This window comes from Simochromis diagramma, unplaced genomic scaffold (genome assembly GCF_900408965.1).
Source record: "Simochromis diagramma unplaced genomic scaffold, fSimDia1.1 OVJJ01000361.1, whole genome shotgun sequence".
Classification (NCBI taxonomy): Eukaryota; Metazoa; Chordata; class Actinopteri; order Cichliformes; family Cichlidae; genus Simochromis; species Simochromis diagramma.
In genome coordinates, this window is record NW_024386860.1 from 11198456 (window position 1) to 11215814 (window position 17359).

A 17359-nucleotide genomic window follows, 5' to 3' on the forward strand; every position below is an offset into this window, starting at 1 on the left:
TACTGTTTACGCTTCTAAATATTCAGTGCATGTTTGCAGAAGCAGTCATGCATCTAAATCCTCTCTGCTCGCCTCTCCTCTGCCCTGCTGTTATTACTGAACAGGTGGTGTGTCAAAGGTTCAGGACTGCCGAGAAAATCTGTGCTCAAGTGGTCATGTCTGCAGCCTTACCAGTTAAATCAGGCTTTATGGGAATGGAAAATAGCATTTTGGTTGGGCTCCAGGAGCTCGGGATAGTGGGTGAAACTAAACTGAAACAGCAGAGAGGTGATGATGCAGAGGCTCAAGGTTTAGGACGTTTGAAGGAGAAGTGGGGAGAACGAGAAAATATTTTTCATCCTCGACCAGAGGACATGTCTTCACAATGTTTGCTTCAATTATCTTGAAAAGTATATACGTTTAATAAAGTCAGAGTGTCTGCTGTGAATTTTACACTAAGACATTCTAGTTTCTTGTGATAAGAAATAGAAAATGTCTGAAAACAAAACAAAAATGACTTTAAATTTACATCTTCATGGTTTTTCTCTTCATTCTGTCATAGGCACTGGTTTGATTGGGTCTTTTGATTTTGATTAGTTTAATATAAACCTGAAACAAAGAATTTGTCTGCCTGATTTCTTCTTTTGTGTGTGTATCCCATAATAAACTGCATTATACAATCAAAAAAGCTCTGACATAAAATAACGCCACCCTGATGAATCACAAAATACTGCTCTTGTAATCAAATTGAAAAAACTGATTACATCCCTACCAGCTGTGTCTGTCAAATCATTGGTTAACCATTAAATTTCATGAAGATGGCTTTTTTATGCAGAAAAAAGTGGCACATACAAACCACAGGACAATGTTTTAAGGACAAATAAGTTAAGAACCCTAAGTTAACTTTGTTTTGTGAAGACTCCTGATTATAAATTTTATAAAACTGAAGTGTAATAGATAGATATGCAGTGCAGTAACTTTAATACCTACGGCAGTTCAAGCTCAAGCACAGCTGGGATTTGCAGCACAATGATCCAAAGCATGACACCAGGTCCATGTTTGTATAGCTCAGAAGGAATTCATTCATAGTTTTGCAGTGTGCTGGTCGAAGTCCAGACCTGAATCCATTTAAAAGTGGCATTTAAAAGTCAGATCACTTGTAAAGTGTCCATTGTGGCTCCATTAATGCAGTTCTACAAAGAAAAGTGAGAGCAAAAACTATAACAGTGCCATAAAATAATTTCTATCTATTGAAACTGCTTTTGTTTTTTCTTAAATATTATTGAAAGCGATTAAAAACTTCCAAAGCACTCTATGTATAGTCGCAGCTTGAGTTGCCACTATACATGGAGTGTAGATAAAGCAGATAAATCAGCAGATAAAGCTCCATCTTTATCTACTGTAGTAGTCATTAAAATGTAGTCGAATCAGTGATTATGTGTGACCCAATTCTTTTTTTGTGTGTCATACTTTCCAAAGCTTTACTTACTGTGATGAAATAACTCACCTGTTCACTCCTGCTGGCTCACGCTGAAATGAATATGAAACCAACATAAAGTATAATCTGATACCAGATAATAACAGTGGGATGCTCCCTGCAGGTGGTTGTACACATAACGGATGAGAATGACTGCACACCAGAGTTCCTCCACTCTATCTACACCAGAGACAACATACCTGAGAGCATCGCACCTGGAACCTCACTGCTGCAAGGTAACACACCCACTGATCTGTCAAGTAGGGTCTGTGTGAACACAAAACCAACACATTACACCTGTGGTTAGACTGTACAGCTCATCTGTGTGTGTGTGTGTGTGTGTGTGTGTGTGTGTGTGTGTGTGTGTGTGTGTGTGTGTGTGTGTGTGTGTGTGTGTGTGTGTGTGTGTGAGTCAGAGCCATCTGTCATAGCTGCTGGTGACTGGTTGAGATCAAACACTCCAACTTCAGCGAGGCTTTGCTCTTATTAGGCGGGCAGCCAGCATCACATCCTCACACACATGCTTATTTTTCCCTCTATCTTTGCGAGGACTCTTGTTGACATACTACATTACTGAGCTCCTTAACCGAACCTGAACCTTAAAACTATGTCTGAACCTCCAAGCACGTCTTTGAAGATTTTATCCTACAGTGAAGACTAACTACATCAATCTCAAGGCTGCAAACTCAGATTGGTCCTCACAGAGACAGACAAGTACACATAATCATACATACATTACAACACTGTACAAACTAAGTTATTAATAAAAATGTCTCCCTTCTTCTTCTTTTTCCACCTTATCCAATCTCTTCATCTCTGTTTCCTACTCCTCTCACCTCTATCTTTACAACCATCTTCTCTGAGCCCTTCTTTCTGTTCCTTATTTACCCCACGTTATCTTCTGCACTTTACAACTAATTTTCTTTCTTCTTTCACCTTTCTCCTCACCCTACCCACCTCCCATCCAGTACTTGCCCGGGACTGTGACTCCGGGATAAACTCGGAGATCTCATACTTCGTTCCCAGCAGTGACTTCAGCATCACATCTGGGGGTGTGGTCAGCCCCGCCCGTCGCTTGGACTATGAGCGCCCTAATCACATCTATGAGTTTTTGGTGGTTGCAGTGGATGCAGGAACACCCCCTCGCACCGGGACAGCCTCAATCCGCATCCGAGTCGCCAACACCAATGACGAGGCACCCATCTTTTCACAGAGCGTGTAAGAATTATCCTCATTCTTCTACTCTTTGCAGCAGTTTTCATTTTTTGTCACCTTTTGAATTGTTAATACAACTTTGTTTAATAATGAATATCAGCTGTGATTTTTCTCTCTCTCTTTTTTTCCTGCCTCACCCCTGTCGCTGTCTGGGTCTCTCGCCCACAGAGTCAATCTGTTAATTAAGTTTGTTTTTAACTCAGAATCTATTTTTAATCCCACTGTTCTCTTCCATCTGTTTTCACTTCATCTTCACCTCTCCTCTCGCTCCACTGTCTCTTTCACACTTTTATTTCTTCTACTTTTTTATTGAACTTTTTCCTCATTCTGGCATCAGCCTATTTTTTTTTTCATACATTAATACCCTTTCATGACATCCTTCATCTCTTTACGTCTGCGAAGTGCTTGTATGCAGTAAAGAAATAACACATCTTTCTCTCTTCCTCTCTGTCAGTTATAAGACCTTCCTAAGTGAGGATGCCGGTCCTGACACTCTGGTTGCCATCGTTCATGCCAACGACCCGGACGGAGATGGCGTCTCCTACGCCATCACTGGAGGCAATGAGGATAGCAATTTCCTGCTTGACAACCAGAAGGGTAAGGGAGCGGCAGCTGGTGTACATAAAATGTGTTTCTTCTTTTATGTAAACACAAATAAGACAGCAAGCAGCTGAAGTTGGAGCTGAAGGCCAGCAGCAGCTTCTAGTCCAGGTTATTTTTCCTCAGGACACAGAGGAAGTGGGTTCAGGTGAGATTGGCTGAGATGTGGGTGCCAAGAAACCTAAAGATGGAGACAGATTCCACCTGTTCTCCATTTATAATGAGTGGACCTGTCTGAGCCTACTGAAGTCCATTATGAGCTCAGCTTCAGGTTATTTTTTGAGCACCAACAGGACACATTCTCTACCTCTGCCCTGAACGCTGTCTCATCTTCATCAGAGATGAGCCCAACCACGTTGGTGTCATCAGCATACTTGACTATGATGTTGGTTCGGTGGTTTGGTGAACAGCCATAGGTGTCCAGGGGATACAGTAGGGGACTGAGATCCAGCCCTGTTGGGATCTGGTGCTGAGTGACAGTAGCGCTGAGAGGTGGGGGCTGAGTGGGACTGATTTAGGCCGTTTGGTTAAGGAGTCTTTGATCCAGGAGCAGGTGGCAGGGGGGTTTGAAGGTGGCCCAGTTTGGTGGTGATATAGCACTTCCCAAAATGTACTTGCAAAGTGCTTTAAATAACATGAAAATAGATGTACGTTCTAGCATTTTGCTTATTAGGAAATGAGCACAACAGGTTTTCAGGCAAACCACGAAGCCAAATTTAATTGGCAGTCCAAGTACATCTGATAACGGTTGATGTTAACGCCAACCCTCATTGGCTGATGATTCATCTCATCTCATATCCTTCTACACATCCAACTGGCATATCTCATATAGGGCACACTATTGATAAGGTTTTACCCCTCCCCACAGTTGCTGCAAGCCACTTCATGTGCTTCTATCCTGGGTTTAACTAATCGGTGTCATGTTCACTGCCATTGCAGAGCAATACCACCAAGTTAAAATTACTGCAGACATAAATAACAATCTGCTTTTAATTATAGTGGTTCTGACCAAACTCAACTAGTAGTGACATGCTTGCAGTTTATCCAGTCTCAACTTTTCTTGAGGGGGCAGGAAAAGAGCAGCTAATTACGCTAATGAATGCTGAGCTGCAGCTCGGATTTATTAAATGACTCATGAACAATTGTGTAGACTTTACGTAATGTATATGCATGCACTAATGTTTTACAACTAGAGCATCTCTCAGAGCACAAAGCAAAAAACTGCAAGTCATCTTCATCCAATCAAATAGACGAGACATGGAAGGTAGAAACGCTAACAGGTGGTTATAAAGGTAAAAAAGCCATAAATATCCTAAGAAATCCAACTGATCTGGCTTTTAAGAGTTTTCAAGCAGAAACCAAGGGATGTTCTGGTCATCTTACGATTGGTCACTTTCAGTGCATCACAGCTGCACACAGACAAACAGCTTTTTGAATGACAGTTTCTGTTCCACTGCTACACTGAGTGAACATCAAGAGAAAGGGCAGTTAATATAGTGAGGTTCATCCAGATGAATTAATGCATCTAAAAGGAACAGACCTACATGCATTTGCTATGATTATTATAGTAAGACAGTAAAACAAATGCAATTATTATTAGAATAAGTAAATATTCTCTTCCTTTGACCAGTACTTGTTGTGATATATTCCCATGGACCGACAGCAGCGATGTCTGCTTTGAATAGCACAAAAACTCATTAACTGATTATGAGCATTTTATTTGTTTGCCAGCAAAGTAGCTTTAACAGACACAAACAACACAAACAATAACTTTTATACACATACACACAGCAGCAGCATTCAGATCACTCTACCAAGCTGCACACACATATACACTCACGGAATAAAGTGATTGTTGCCATGGTGACGAGTATTTGGGATAAAGCTTGGTAGCATTAACAAGGCCAGTGAACCCCCCCCTAGAAAACACGCACACACAAGCACGCATAAATAGAAAGAACATGAACACACAAATGTAGAATCGGTGCAGGAATATATAAACTATTAGAATATAAACTATTTGACATAATTGACTCATTTACATATTTGTCTCTGTATCTTTGTGAGGGTCAGTTTGAGCTAAGATTTTTTTTTTTTTTATTGGTTCTCAGTTTGGGGCAGAATTAAAGGGAAATTCACTGTTTCATACTGCATTTAGGTAAAGGTGAACACCTTTCACACACACTTACTGATTGGGACCACTTGACAACAAGAAGATAAGCTTGTAGGCATTTTATTACCATTTCGAATCCTTTTTTTCTTTTGTGATTTTTTTTAAAATCACATTGCATTTCTGAATGTTTCCTTTTCCCTTGCGCTGTTTGTTTTCCTTACACTTTAAATTGAGTGTAGATAATTGCTTCTTGACCTCTCCTGCCTTATCTGATTCATTCATATTTAAAGGATGTTACTGTGTTGTATGTGTGTGCAAATAAAAAAAAACTGTATTCACTGAGGGTGAGGCGCCAGGGGTTGCATCATGTCCATGAGTTTTCTCACAAAAGTACAAGTATAAATGTGTATGTCAGAGAAAGACACTTTAAAGATAAAGTTCATATGCAGCAGTGAGATGTTCAGTCATATTTTTGCATGTTTATCTGTGTGTGTGTGTGTGTGTGTTCATGTGTATGTGTCTTTTTCTCTCTAAGCCGCTGTGCCACCTTATCACCCAGCATGCACTGCTGCACTGCTCTGTGCCCCACGCACATATGCGTCCATGCACAAAGAGATATAAACATGAACATTTGCACATAAATGATATTTTAAGACTGTCTCTCTCTCTTACACACACGCGCGTGAACTTCAGCAGCAGATGGCCTTTGGCTTGCTTGGCTGTTCTGCTTTGTCACTTCAAAGAGTTCTGAAGTATTTTCATGTAGATGTGTTCGCTCTCTCTCTCTCCCAGCCTCTGTGTCTCTATTCATGTTTCTACCAAAGCAGCTTATTTGTTTGTTTGTTTGCACTGCTGCTCTGTTATGTTAATGTGCAAGTGATTGTTAGCGCAGAAAAATATGACATTTGTTTTAGGCCCGAGTTAAACTAATGCGAGGTTTTTTACTGGCTGCAGTTTGTGCCAACAATCTGTGCTGTTGGTGACCCACAGAGCAGAAAACATCACAGCAATGCGTTTCATCTATGTTGTTTTTAAGCTCAACGTGTCAGTTGTCCTTTACACCAACTTAAGCTTTTACCATTGTGGACACAGAGGCTGGGAGCCTCCATCCACAGACATTCGGCATTTGTATGTGTATAACTCAAACGATGGGAAAATAACCAGGAAAATAGCCTGTAACAAATTTAAAAGAACATAACATCATTACATAAAACTCTGAATCCAAAAAAGTTGTGACACTGTGTAAAAGATAAATAAAAACAAGATATATTTGCATTGATATGCAAATATAAACCTATATTTTATAGACAGTACAACATAGAAAACATAGTAAATTTTTAAAATGACAAAATGTACAATTTCTAGTGCAACCCCTAAGGTATTTATCTTTCTCCTGGTGAATGTGTAAATCACACAGCGACAGGTCTCACAAAATTTAAGACAGGGCCGTCCCATAAACATCTGGGAACTATATAAACCAGTTGATGGACCTTTGTGAGAGGAATGTTGGTCCATTCCTGTCTGATGTAGGATAAAGCTGTTCAACAGTCCTGACTCATCTTTGTCCTCGGTTGACTTTTTTGCTGTGTTTTCAATTTGTCTGGACTGCAGACCAGCTAGTTCGGTATCCAGACTCTTCAGATGCAGTAAATGGTTTAGAGTTGTTATTGTTAAGCATATGCAGGGTCTTCCCTGGAAAAGATTTTGTCTGGATGTATGTGTTGCTCTAAAACCTTTGTATACCTTTAATCATTGATGGAGCCTTTCCAGTTGTACAAGCTGCCATTTCCACAGGCACTGATTGACTCCCCATACCAACACCATCAGAGATGCAGGCTTTTCAACTGAGTTTTCATAACAACCCAGATGGTCCCTCTTCTCTTTAGTCTAGAAGATTTGACATCCATGTTTTTCAAGAAGAATTTCAAATTCTGATTTGTTTGACCACAGGACAGCTTGTCTCAGTCCATTTTAAACGAGCTTTGATCTTCATTTGTGGAGAAACTATGTTCATAGGCAATGATATCTAGACATTTCATGAGTCTCTGCAATGGTTTCTTGGACAGAATTGTTCGTGTTTTTAATGGAGTTCTGCCTGAGGTCCCAAAGACCAAAATATTGATTCTCATCTTTGTGCCCACAGAGATTTCTCATGTAGATGATGAGATATTTAAAGTCTTCAGAATTTTAACTTTGCTAAGATGCTCGTTTTTTGTACCCAATCATATTCCTGACCTGATGCCACTCTACTTAGTTCCAAAATGTTCCTCCAGTTCAAATAACTGATATGTTCTACTCTGAGTGAAATATGGTTTAGTAAGATTTGCACATCATTTTGTTTTTATTTACATTTTACACAGCATCCCAATTTTTTTGGAATTGGTATTGTAACTGAGCCACTCAATTTTATTAATAATGCTTCATCTAACACTTGGCGTGCACCAGCCTTTGTATCAGAGTCATTTGCCATCTCATAATGAGAGATATTAATAGCCTGGTAAAGTGTAAATAGCATCGAAAAAAGAAGCTGAACACCCAACTGAAAACACTTCCATACAGAATTCAGTGTATTTAAAGCAAAGTCAGTGAGCGTTTATAATTTGCAATTACATGTCTTGTTAAGGTGACTTAAAAATGTCAAATAGTTGAGGTGAAATTGAGGCCCTTTTTAAAGACACAAACATCCTGCAGTTTCACTTTTATGATGTCTTTGAGGGAAAGCATGAACAGCAGCACTTACACTCTGTGTTCTCCTCCAGAGGAACGTGTAAAGTGAACAGTGTCCCTTGGCATTAGAAACCACTTTTGGATGAAACATGAAAGAAGCTGAAATTTGTATTTCTCCCTGTAGAAAATGTTGATTTTTATTCTATTTTTTTTTTTTTTTTTGAAAATCTGCTAAATAAAAGGAAACCATGAGCCCTGCCAAACAACACCAGGCCTCTGTCATATTTAAAGATGTGTTGATTACTTTTGGACTTTATCTGAAGACAAAAATGGTGTAAAAGAAGTAAAAGAAACAAAAGTAAAGGCACAAAATAACAAAAAAGCTACTGACCATTAAGTGTTGTAGCTGCTAAAGGATAAAGCTATTTTATATAGAGTTTAGTGTGGCCCAATCTAAAGGCTTGAAAATGTCACAAGATATAACTTGAACTTTCATTATGTCCCTTTTTTTTCTGAAGGTATAAATTTAGCCCCAAGCAATTTGATCTGAGTCTTTTTGTGAATTACATTACAACTCTTAGAAATGTCAGAAAGTCCACCTGCACATATTCAATTTGAATCTGACAAAAAAACCTTTTCTACCCTATTTGATTTGCCCCACCTGTATTTGTGTGTTTAGGTATTATTAAGCTGCGGCGGAGTCCTCCTCCACGCCTGAGGGGGCCACAGTACGTCCTCAACATCACTGCCACGGATGACAACGCATCTGGTGGGCCATACCCACTCAGCAGCTCAGCGCAGGTCATTGTGGGAATAAATGACATCAACAACAACAAACCACTGTTCAAGGAGGTGAGTCGAGTTATTATTTATTTTTACGTTATTGCAAATTAAATGACAAATGCTGACCCCTGACTTTGCTGTTTGGTTGTCAGTGTCAGAACTATAGCCTGAACGCAGCAGTCCTGGAGAATCAGCCTCCAGGAACGTTCGTCCTGCGCGTCCAGGCTCATGATGCTGACATGGGCGTCAATGGAGAGGTCAAATATGGCATAATGAACAGAGACGGAGTGGCATCTGGTTTTGATATTGATCCTGATACTGGTAAGCTCAGAAACACTCATTATAATTTTTACAAACAGTTCTTCCACAGCTTCTTTATTCAGCTACTCCTTTTAGGTATTTCCACATTGGATCATCTGCCTCACCATATTCCTCACACCTTCTTCTGTCACTCCAACCATCTGCATTTCCTCCTTCACTACATCCATGAACCTTCACAATGGTCTTCCTCTTTTCTTCCCGCCTGGCAGCTCCATGTTTAACATTCTTTTGTCACAATCCCTCCTTTCTATATATTATCAAAATCTCAGCCTTCCCTCTTTCTTACTTTTTTTCCAAATCGCTCAACCACAGCTTTTCCTCTGGTATGCTCATTTCTAAAGCTGTCCTTTCTGGTCGTATCCAACAAAAATCTTGGAATCTTAATTCACAAACACCTCTTTGAGTTAGTTTCTTAAGTGATTAAGGTTTTACTGTCTTATCAAATATGTGTGTTTCAAAAGTTTCTACACACACAGTACCTGTTGGATATCAGAAAAGCTTTACAATTCAGTCCAAACAATGACAAACTGAAATTCTAAGTGTGCTAATGTCCTCACTGTGTGTCAGGTGTGATAACCACAGCAGTGAGTTTTGACCGGGAGCGTCAGAGGGAGTATACTTTGTCTGTGACGGCCACCGATCAAGCAGAAGAGCCGCTCATTGGAATCTGTCAGATCACAGTGCAGATCTCAGATCAGAATGACAACGACCCCAAGTTTGAAAACAGCCGCTACCAGTGTGAGTACCATCACGACTCCTCCCAGTGACTTAGTCCGTCCGCTTCTTGTTCAACACAAAAACATCCTGTAGCTGTGTGTTTTGAGGGAGCAGAGGAAGTGTAGAAACCGTGTATTTGTCGTCACCATCGCGCATCAATCTGCATCCTTGTAATCCTGGAAACCCCTTAGGACTGATGAAATGTTCGCTGGCAGGTCCCAGAGCTCTCTGTTTGTTTACTATCTGTGCAAATATGTGTTTTGATAAGCATAGTGTCAGAAGTTCTTCTCGTCCGATTAGAGAAACGCACAGAGTGTCTCATTAACTATTTAAGAGGCAGATTGAAATGTTTCTGGGACATGCATTTATTTAGCAGTTGTGAGTGTGTATGTGTTATGGGGGGGTTCCTTTACAAATTATGGAAATGAGCTGGAAATCTTGAGCTTGTTTAGACTTTTCTTAGTTATCCATACATCATTACCAACATGTATTTCAGTGCAAAGATTTTCTGCTTAAGGAGACAACACAATCGCCAGCTATCTTTTGGGTTGGTAATGCAAACCCAGACCATGTTTATGTTAAGTGTTGTCATATTTACAGTTGATATAAACAACTTTATGAAAAGAAGCACAAACTGAAACTTCAATAAATGAATGTAAAACATCACTTCTGCTTGTAAATTCTGGTTCTAGAACTAAACAGGGCTCGGGTTCCCTGGTACCTGTTATAACTCTGGGCTGTTTTAAGTGTAACCAAGCAAGATAGGAGTAGCAACAAGAACCATATGAATATGACATAGATTTACATTTAATAAAGAAAAAAGCAATTCCACAACTATTAATCACATAAATCGATGTAAAGTACAACAAAGAGAAAAAAATCTAAAAAGAAAATGAAATCATTTTGTGTATTGAGAATGATGCTAACAGCAAAATATCTTACTATTAATGTTAATTGGCATAATATAAACAAAATAAATTCACCATGGTGATGTAAGATTCTTTGTCTGTCAAAGTGAACCCTGAAAGGAAAATCCTGTGTTTGCTCCTCCTGCTGGTTTTGGTTGTTTTTCTGTGACACACATTAGACTCAGCAGGATCTGACGTGATTATTCAGTTGAAATGTATCCAGTGAGACTGTGAAAAGGACATTATTATTGACATAATGCTTGAAATGCAGTATTACAGAGGCAAATGCACCTCGTCGCTGCTCGTTGTTTTTGTTGTCTGATCAGCGCTGACACACATCACAGTCAGCAGGATTGGAGGTTATATTCATAAATTTAAAAATGCATCTGTTGACTTTGCAGAGTGAGACCCAGAAATGACAAAATGAGGTGACAGACTGCTGATCCGGCACAATGTTGTGTTTCCATTATTATAATACCTGCTTACCAACACAGAACATAATGTTACACTGCTTTCAGTCAACTCTAATGATTTGGGTATTCGTGCTTTAGACATACACAGTGTTTCACCATAGCGGTTCCTGTAATAGTAGTAGCAGTTGCAGTAACTCAAACTGGTGCTAGTAGAACTTCGCTCCCCATATGACAGCTGATGTTTTCCCTGTCAGACTTTCTGAGAGAAGACACTCCAGTTGGAACTAGTTTCCTGCGAGCAGCAGCTCATGACGATGACCAGGGGAGCAACGCGGCAATCACCTATTCACTGTCCAGACAGAAGCCGGCTTACCTGCACATCAACCCCAGCACTGGGTGGATTTATGTCAACCACCCAATCTCTCAGGTCAGAAGCACATCAGCAGCCTCTTCATGCTGCAGCATGATGCAATGTCTGCAAGTGTCCACACTTACAAAATGACTTCTCATATCAAAACTGTCTCATTTCATTCTCACAAATTGCTAAAACTTCCTGGAAATGAACACCATCCTCAAAAAGAGCAATGTTTTGTGCTTTGACTCCCTGCAACAAATTACAGACAGCGAACTAGATGCAAGCTCCAATCTCTACAATAAGGGTTAGAATTATAATAATAACACTATTAGCACTTTCAAAACACACAGTTGCAAATTACTTCACAGTCTGAATAGAGGTTTATATATGGTTGAAATAATCTGCTGGAAAAAGTGGGAAAAGTCACTCATGCTCTGCTGCAGATGGGGGGACACCATGATTGTGCATCACTGTGTATCATCCTCTGCAGTGAGTATATGCGAACTAATCTCTGTATATTTTGAATGTAGATATAATCCAGGTGGAATAACACTGATGATAATCTTACCATTCTTTAATGAAAGCAGGCTAACATAAATGTTAGCATAATGAATGATCCTGAATATTTCAGCATGTGGCAGAGTACAGTCTGTAACTGTGGTTACGAGCTCTTTTGTTTATTTAGAAAAAGAAACATCCAACTTATTTGGGGAAAAAAGAGAGAGAATGCCACGTATGCAGTGGAAACACAGATGTCCCAGTTTTACACTGGGACTTGAATGCATCTTACAGCTGAAATTTGTCTCAAAGCCCCATGTGGAATGCGACTTGATTTGTGAGTATGTCTGTGAGATGTTACGTGTAGTTTTAGGATACGCACAGAAAGGTTTTTGAAACCTAAAATTATCGGAAGACGAACTTACTAGGTTGTGCGTAAATGAATAGTATTTATTCAGGTCGGGATGTACGCATTTGTAAAGTAGTTTTACGTGTGGTCAGAATGCTTCGTGTTTGTGTGCGTATCGAGGCATGAGCTCCTGAGTCCTTAAAAGTTGCACACCAATTCATTGTACACATTTGTAAATCATGTCCTACACATTTGCAACACGTTTGAGGCGCATTTCACTCCATAGGTGCATATATATGAATTCTAACATATGTGTCAGATAAGTATGATGAAAACCATTTGAGAGCAAGGCACTGATGATGATGAGTTATCACTTTAGGTGACCGTTGTTTTGATTTGGTGCTATATAAATAAAATTGAATTGAACTGATACCACCACAGTTCTGTTATTTGTTAAAAAGAATGGTATGATTAGTGGTATCAGACGTTGGAGATAAGTCTAGCAGGATTCAAATGTAATATTAACCATTATCTAAGTGCATAAGTATCATTAGTAGTTTTCACTAATGCCGGATTTTGGAAATGGACCTAGAATTCTCTGAAACAGTGGCTTATAGGGAGGGTATTCAAGCACAGCGGTTATGCACTTTGTTCACCCCAACAGCTTCCAAGCCACCCCAATCCAATTGTAAATGTCACCCTAAATCTATTTAAACCCTGTCCAGCTATGATGACCTTGTGCTATTTCCATGAAAGCACAGACGGTGGGCCATATCACAACACAAAAACATTGTTTTAATAATGAATAAATGTAATAAGCTGGATGATATGCACATAAAAGCATATCCTCAGCATGTAAACAAGGCAATGCAAAAAATTAAACACAACTGGGATATTATGAGGTCACAAGGTCAAAGTTATTTCCAACAGCAACAGCTGCTCTGATGTTTCCACTGCGTGAGGAATGAAAGTTGCATCAAACAGACTGTTGTTTTAAATCTTTAATGGTTGTCATCATTATGTGTGTCTGATTTCTCTTCAGTACAATCTTACAATGTCAAACTGAAAATCCATAATGAAGCGAATCCGTCTGTTAAGCTAACGTCGGCGATGAATGATGCCTACTGTTCTTCTTCTTTTGTCACTGTCATCTCCTTTCTGTTCTTCTTCTCTCTGCCTCTCATTTTCTTTTTAGCAGCACTTCAGTCAATAATTTAGCAAAGGAAAATGTATCCCTACCCACTTTCTTGATTCACTTTTTGCAAACAAACTAAAGGATCAATATTTTCTTTCTTTCTCTGCTCAAATATTTACAATTTTTACAAGTGTTTGGTCTTTCTGAACTATCAAAGAGCTACTTGATCATTAAAATTTGATTTTGAAGATAACAAGACCAAGTTTTAAAGGCAAATCAATTCTAAATAGCAAACACCCTTATTTGTTTGGTAAAACTTGTTAAAGCAAAAATGTTCTGATCAGAATCATGAGTTCCTTGATCTTAATTACTCCCTGTTCATCTCTTTGCAGACATCCAGAATTAACCAGCAGATTGTGGCCTCAGATGGAGGGAACCGCAGCAGCTCAGTGGAGCTGACTGTTATCATCACAAACGTCCACAATCAGCCACCACAGTGGGAGCAGTCCGAATACTGGGTCACTGTGCCGGAAAACACCGTCCGAGATGCCAAGATAGTGGTGAGTTTATGATGAGAACATTGAGCCCTGAAATGGTAAAATGATAACTAAAAAACATTCAACTTTCACTTTTCAAGAAACCATTTTTTGAGATGGATTGAGCTTTGTGACATGGTGTGCTTCCTTGTTAAAGGGATGCCCATTGTCAGCAACAATACTTGGGTATGCTTTGGTGTTTAAGTGATGCAATGTGTGCAAAGAAAATTCTCCCCACAACATTACAACACCACCAGCCTGAACCGCTGATACAAGGCAGGATGGACTCATGGACTCAGATGTCACAGCAGAAATCGAGACCCATCAGAAGAGAAGAGTTTTTTTTCCAATCTTATATTGTTCAATGTTGGTGAGTCAGTGCAAATTGTGTCCCTGGTTTGCTGTTTTTAGATGGCAGGAGTGGACCCCAGTGTGGTCTTCTGCTCCTATAGCCTATCCGTTGTATTACGTGTTACTATTGGAGATATTGTTGACTTCTTACCAAAGCAGTCTGGCCAGTCTCCTCTGACTTCTGTGTGTGGGAAGATCCCAGTGGATCAGCAGTTTCTGAAATAATCAGTAATTTCAGAAATAATCTCAGAAATAATCAGACCATCCAGTCTGGCGTTCAAAGTCACTTAAATCACCTTTCTTCCTCACTCTGATGCTTGGTTTGAGCTTCTACGGGTCATCGTGAGCATATCTGCTGCCAGTTTGGCTGATTAGATATGTTCATTAATGAGCATTTGAACAGGTGTACATAACAAAGTGGCTTGTGAATGTATGACTGAAAAGGTGCTGGTCTGGGAACTGAAGCACACGTTTCTTTTCATCAGTATCAGTAGCCCTAAGAGCTCGGAGGTGACATGGGCGAGAGAAGGGGATGACTCGTAAAAAGGGAGGAATATTTAAACTCAGTCACCCTCCTGCAGCAGTAAAAGAGTTCTATTTCATTTACATCCTGCTTCACGTCTGTGCACAGCACCCCGAGGAGGCTAGAGATACTCTTTCTTCTTCTTCATCCCTCTCTCCTCACTTTCCAGCTCATCCATCCCTCTCTCTCTGTGTCAGCACGTTTAACCGAGCACTTCTAAATATTTTCTGCCGAGCAAACAACAAACCCGCCCCGAGTCTGTCTCACCTGACTCACTGCAATCTCACACACACACACACGCACACGCACAAGTGCACACACACTTTGCTTGTATACCTCTGGTGATTTTTTTTTCCTCTTTTGATCCCTCCATCCTAATTTGCTTCCTATTCCTAAGCTGATGGTTTAGAAGGTAGAGGAGTTTTTACCCTCCAGCTGCTCGATTTCATGGAGGTTAGTCAGTTTTCAAATAGTTGGAGGGTAAGTGTAATCCTGTGTGTGTTCGCGTGTTGTTGTGCTTCTTTTCGACACCGTGTTTTCGCTGAAAAGACGATGATGGTGATTGGGGTTCCCACCCACAGCTCCATCTGTCAGAGATGATTGAGCAGAGCAAGAAAATTACACCTGCTGTCGGAGCGTCACAATGGACTCCTATCACCTCAGAAAAACAGACGTTTAATTATTGTCTTTAACCTGACAGAGGCTGTATGATGCAGTGAGAAGAAGTGAGGAGGGGGAGCTAAATTAGGGAAAGGAAAGCTTTATGGTACTGAAAGATGGATTAAAAAAAAGGCTGTGTGGATTTTAGTCTTTTTATGTTGACAGTAGGAGAAATATAAAATAACACGAGCTTTCTCCTTTAATCAGATCATACCAGTTGCATCTGAAAGAATACACTTTACACGAATGTGTTCCTTGTTGAATGTGTCTTGTTTTGTTCCAATTAACTGTGGGAGTGAGCCTTTTCTCCCTTCATCAATGTTTCATCTCCTTCATTTTTCATTCCTCTAGAAAAGGCTGAATCTTTCCACTACGCTCTCCCTGTCAAAAAGTATTACCTGAAAGCTGAGCCCAGATGCACAACTGTTGGACAAAATACTGGCAAAGGAAAAACAAAAAACTGTGATCAACTGAGAATCATCTGTCTGCATGTTGAAACCATGTATACATAATGTTTTATGAGCAATAAATTCAGTGGACAAATATGTTAAGTTACCCAAACCTGGCTACATATACAAAACAATGGAAGGCTGAAATGTCTCCTCCCTCTCTTCCTCCTCCCTCCTTTGTCTCCCCTGCGGTGTTAATTGCGCTGAGGAGGAACTGTTGTTTTAAATTTAGCAGCCTTAATAAGGTCTGTTAATCACATTGTTAACGAGGCAGAGGGAGGGAGACACTGCAGAGGTGGAAGATGCTCTGCGTGCGCGCGTGTATTAAATCTCCATATCAATAAGCTGAAGTCATCTCCTGCTTATGTGTGTGAGAGTCGCATGTTATAATAGGCCTCCTCATCAGCTGATTTCCTCTTGTTTTCTTCCTCATCCTGTTGATGTTTTTAGTGTTCGCTCTTATGCAAACACTTTCTCTCATGGCCACAAATGACTTTAAATATTCTCTTAGATTTACCTTAAAATCTATCTTCTAGCTATCCACTGATGCTTAAAAATCATTTGGAAAGTATAAAAAGCAGTTCATTTCAAGCATCTGATAAAAGAGAATATGTCTGATGTATTGCAGTATCACACAAAATGAAGGAATTTCTGACCTGTGTGCATTGCAGCTTTTTGAATAGCGTGCAATAGGGATGGACAGTTGTCTGCCTTTTCATATCACCATATTTTCATTATGAAAGACTGCAGATAAACAATCCAGTCGCCATCGGGCATATGGGCCAGAGAACCTTCTATGTAATCACTCATGTTAAATGTCAGCATGGGCAATTCTACAGTGTGGTATTTTGGTTCATTTTATTAGAAAAATATGCAAACGAGAACAACTACATTTTGAATTCAGCTCCAGAAAACACAGGGAATATGATAACAGAGAGCACAGTGGGGGTGGGGGTTGGGGTTTTTTTGGGGGGGGGGGGGGGGGGGGGGGGCGTTGGAAGACACCGTCCATCTCTTTCTTTCGGTTGATTTGTATCAGTTTAATAAGGCTACCCACGTGACGGGCTGATAAATGAGATAATAAGACATGAAACACACGAGGCAGAAACACTAATTATGTTATTTGCCAGATAAATAAGCAAAGGAGCCATTAAAAGTGTAATTACCACATGTAAGCGTCAAAAAATGGAGCAGACCCCTACAAACACACACACCAACCCTGATGACCCCACCTTACCCTTTTCAGCTGACTGCTAACTGTTAGCATTTGAAGCTGACAGGGCAATCTGTATTCCAGCTGCTGAATCACT

The 17359-nt window shown here is 40.0% G+C and overlaps 1 protein-coding gene across 1 annotated transcript in view; it reads left to right on the forward strand.

Annotated features, from left to right (window-relative positions):
• si:dkey-22o22.2 (neural-cadherin) overlaps positions 1–17359 on the forward strand; it is a 141735-nt gene that overhangs the window by 67806 nt on the left and 56570 nt on the right. Inside the window, exons 5-12 of the mRNA XM_040030532.1 lie at positions 1581–1692; positions 2425–2674; positions 3126–3268; positions 8731–8903; positions 8987–9155; positions 9723–9893; positions 11448–11620; positions 13923–14090. Coding sequence (XP_039886466.1) covers positions 1581–1692; positions 2425–2674; positions 3126–3268; positions 8731–8903; positions 8987–9155; positions 9723–9893; positions 11448–11620; positions 13923–14090 — 1359 coding nt within the window. The remainder of the gene's footprint in view (positions 1–1580; positions 1693–2424; positions 2675–3125; positions 3269–8730; positions 8904–8986; positions 9156–9722; positions 9894–11447; positions 11621–13922; positions 14091–17359) is intronic.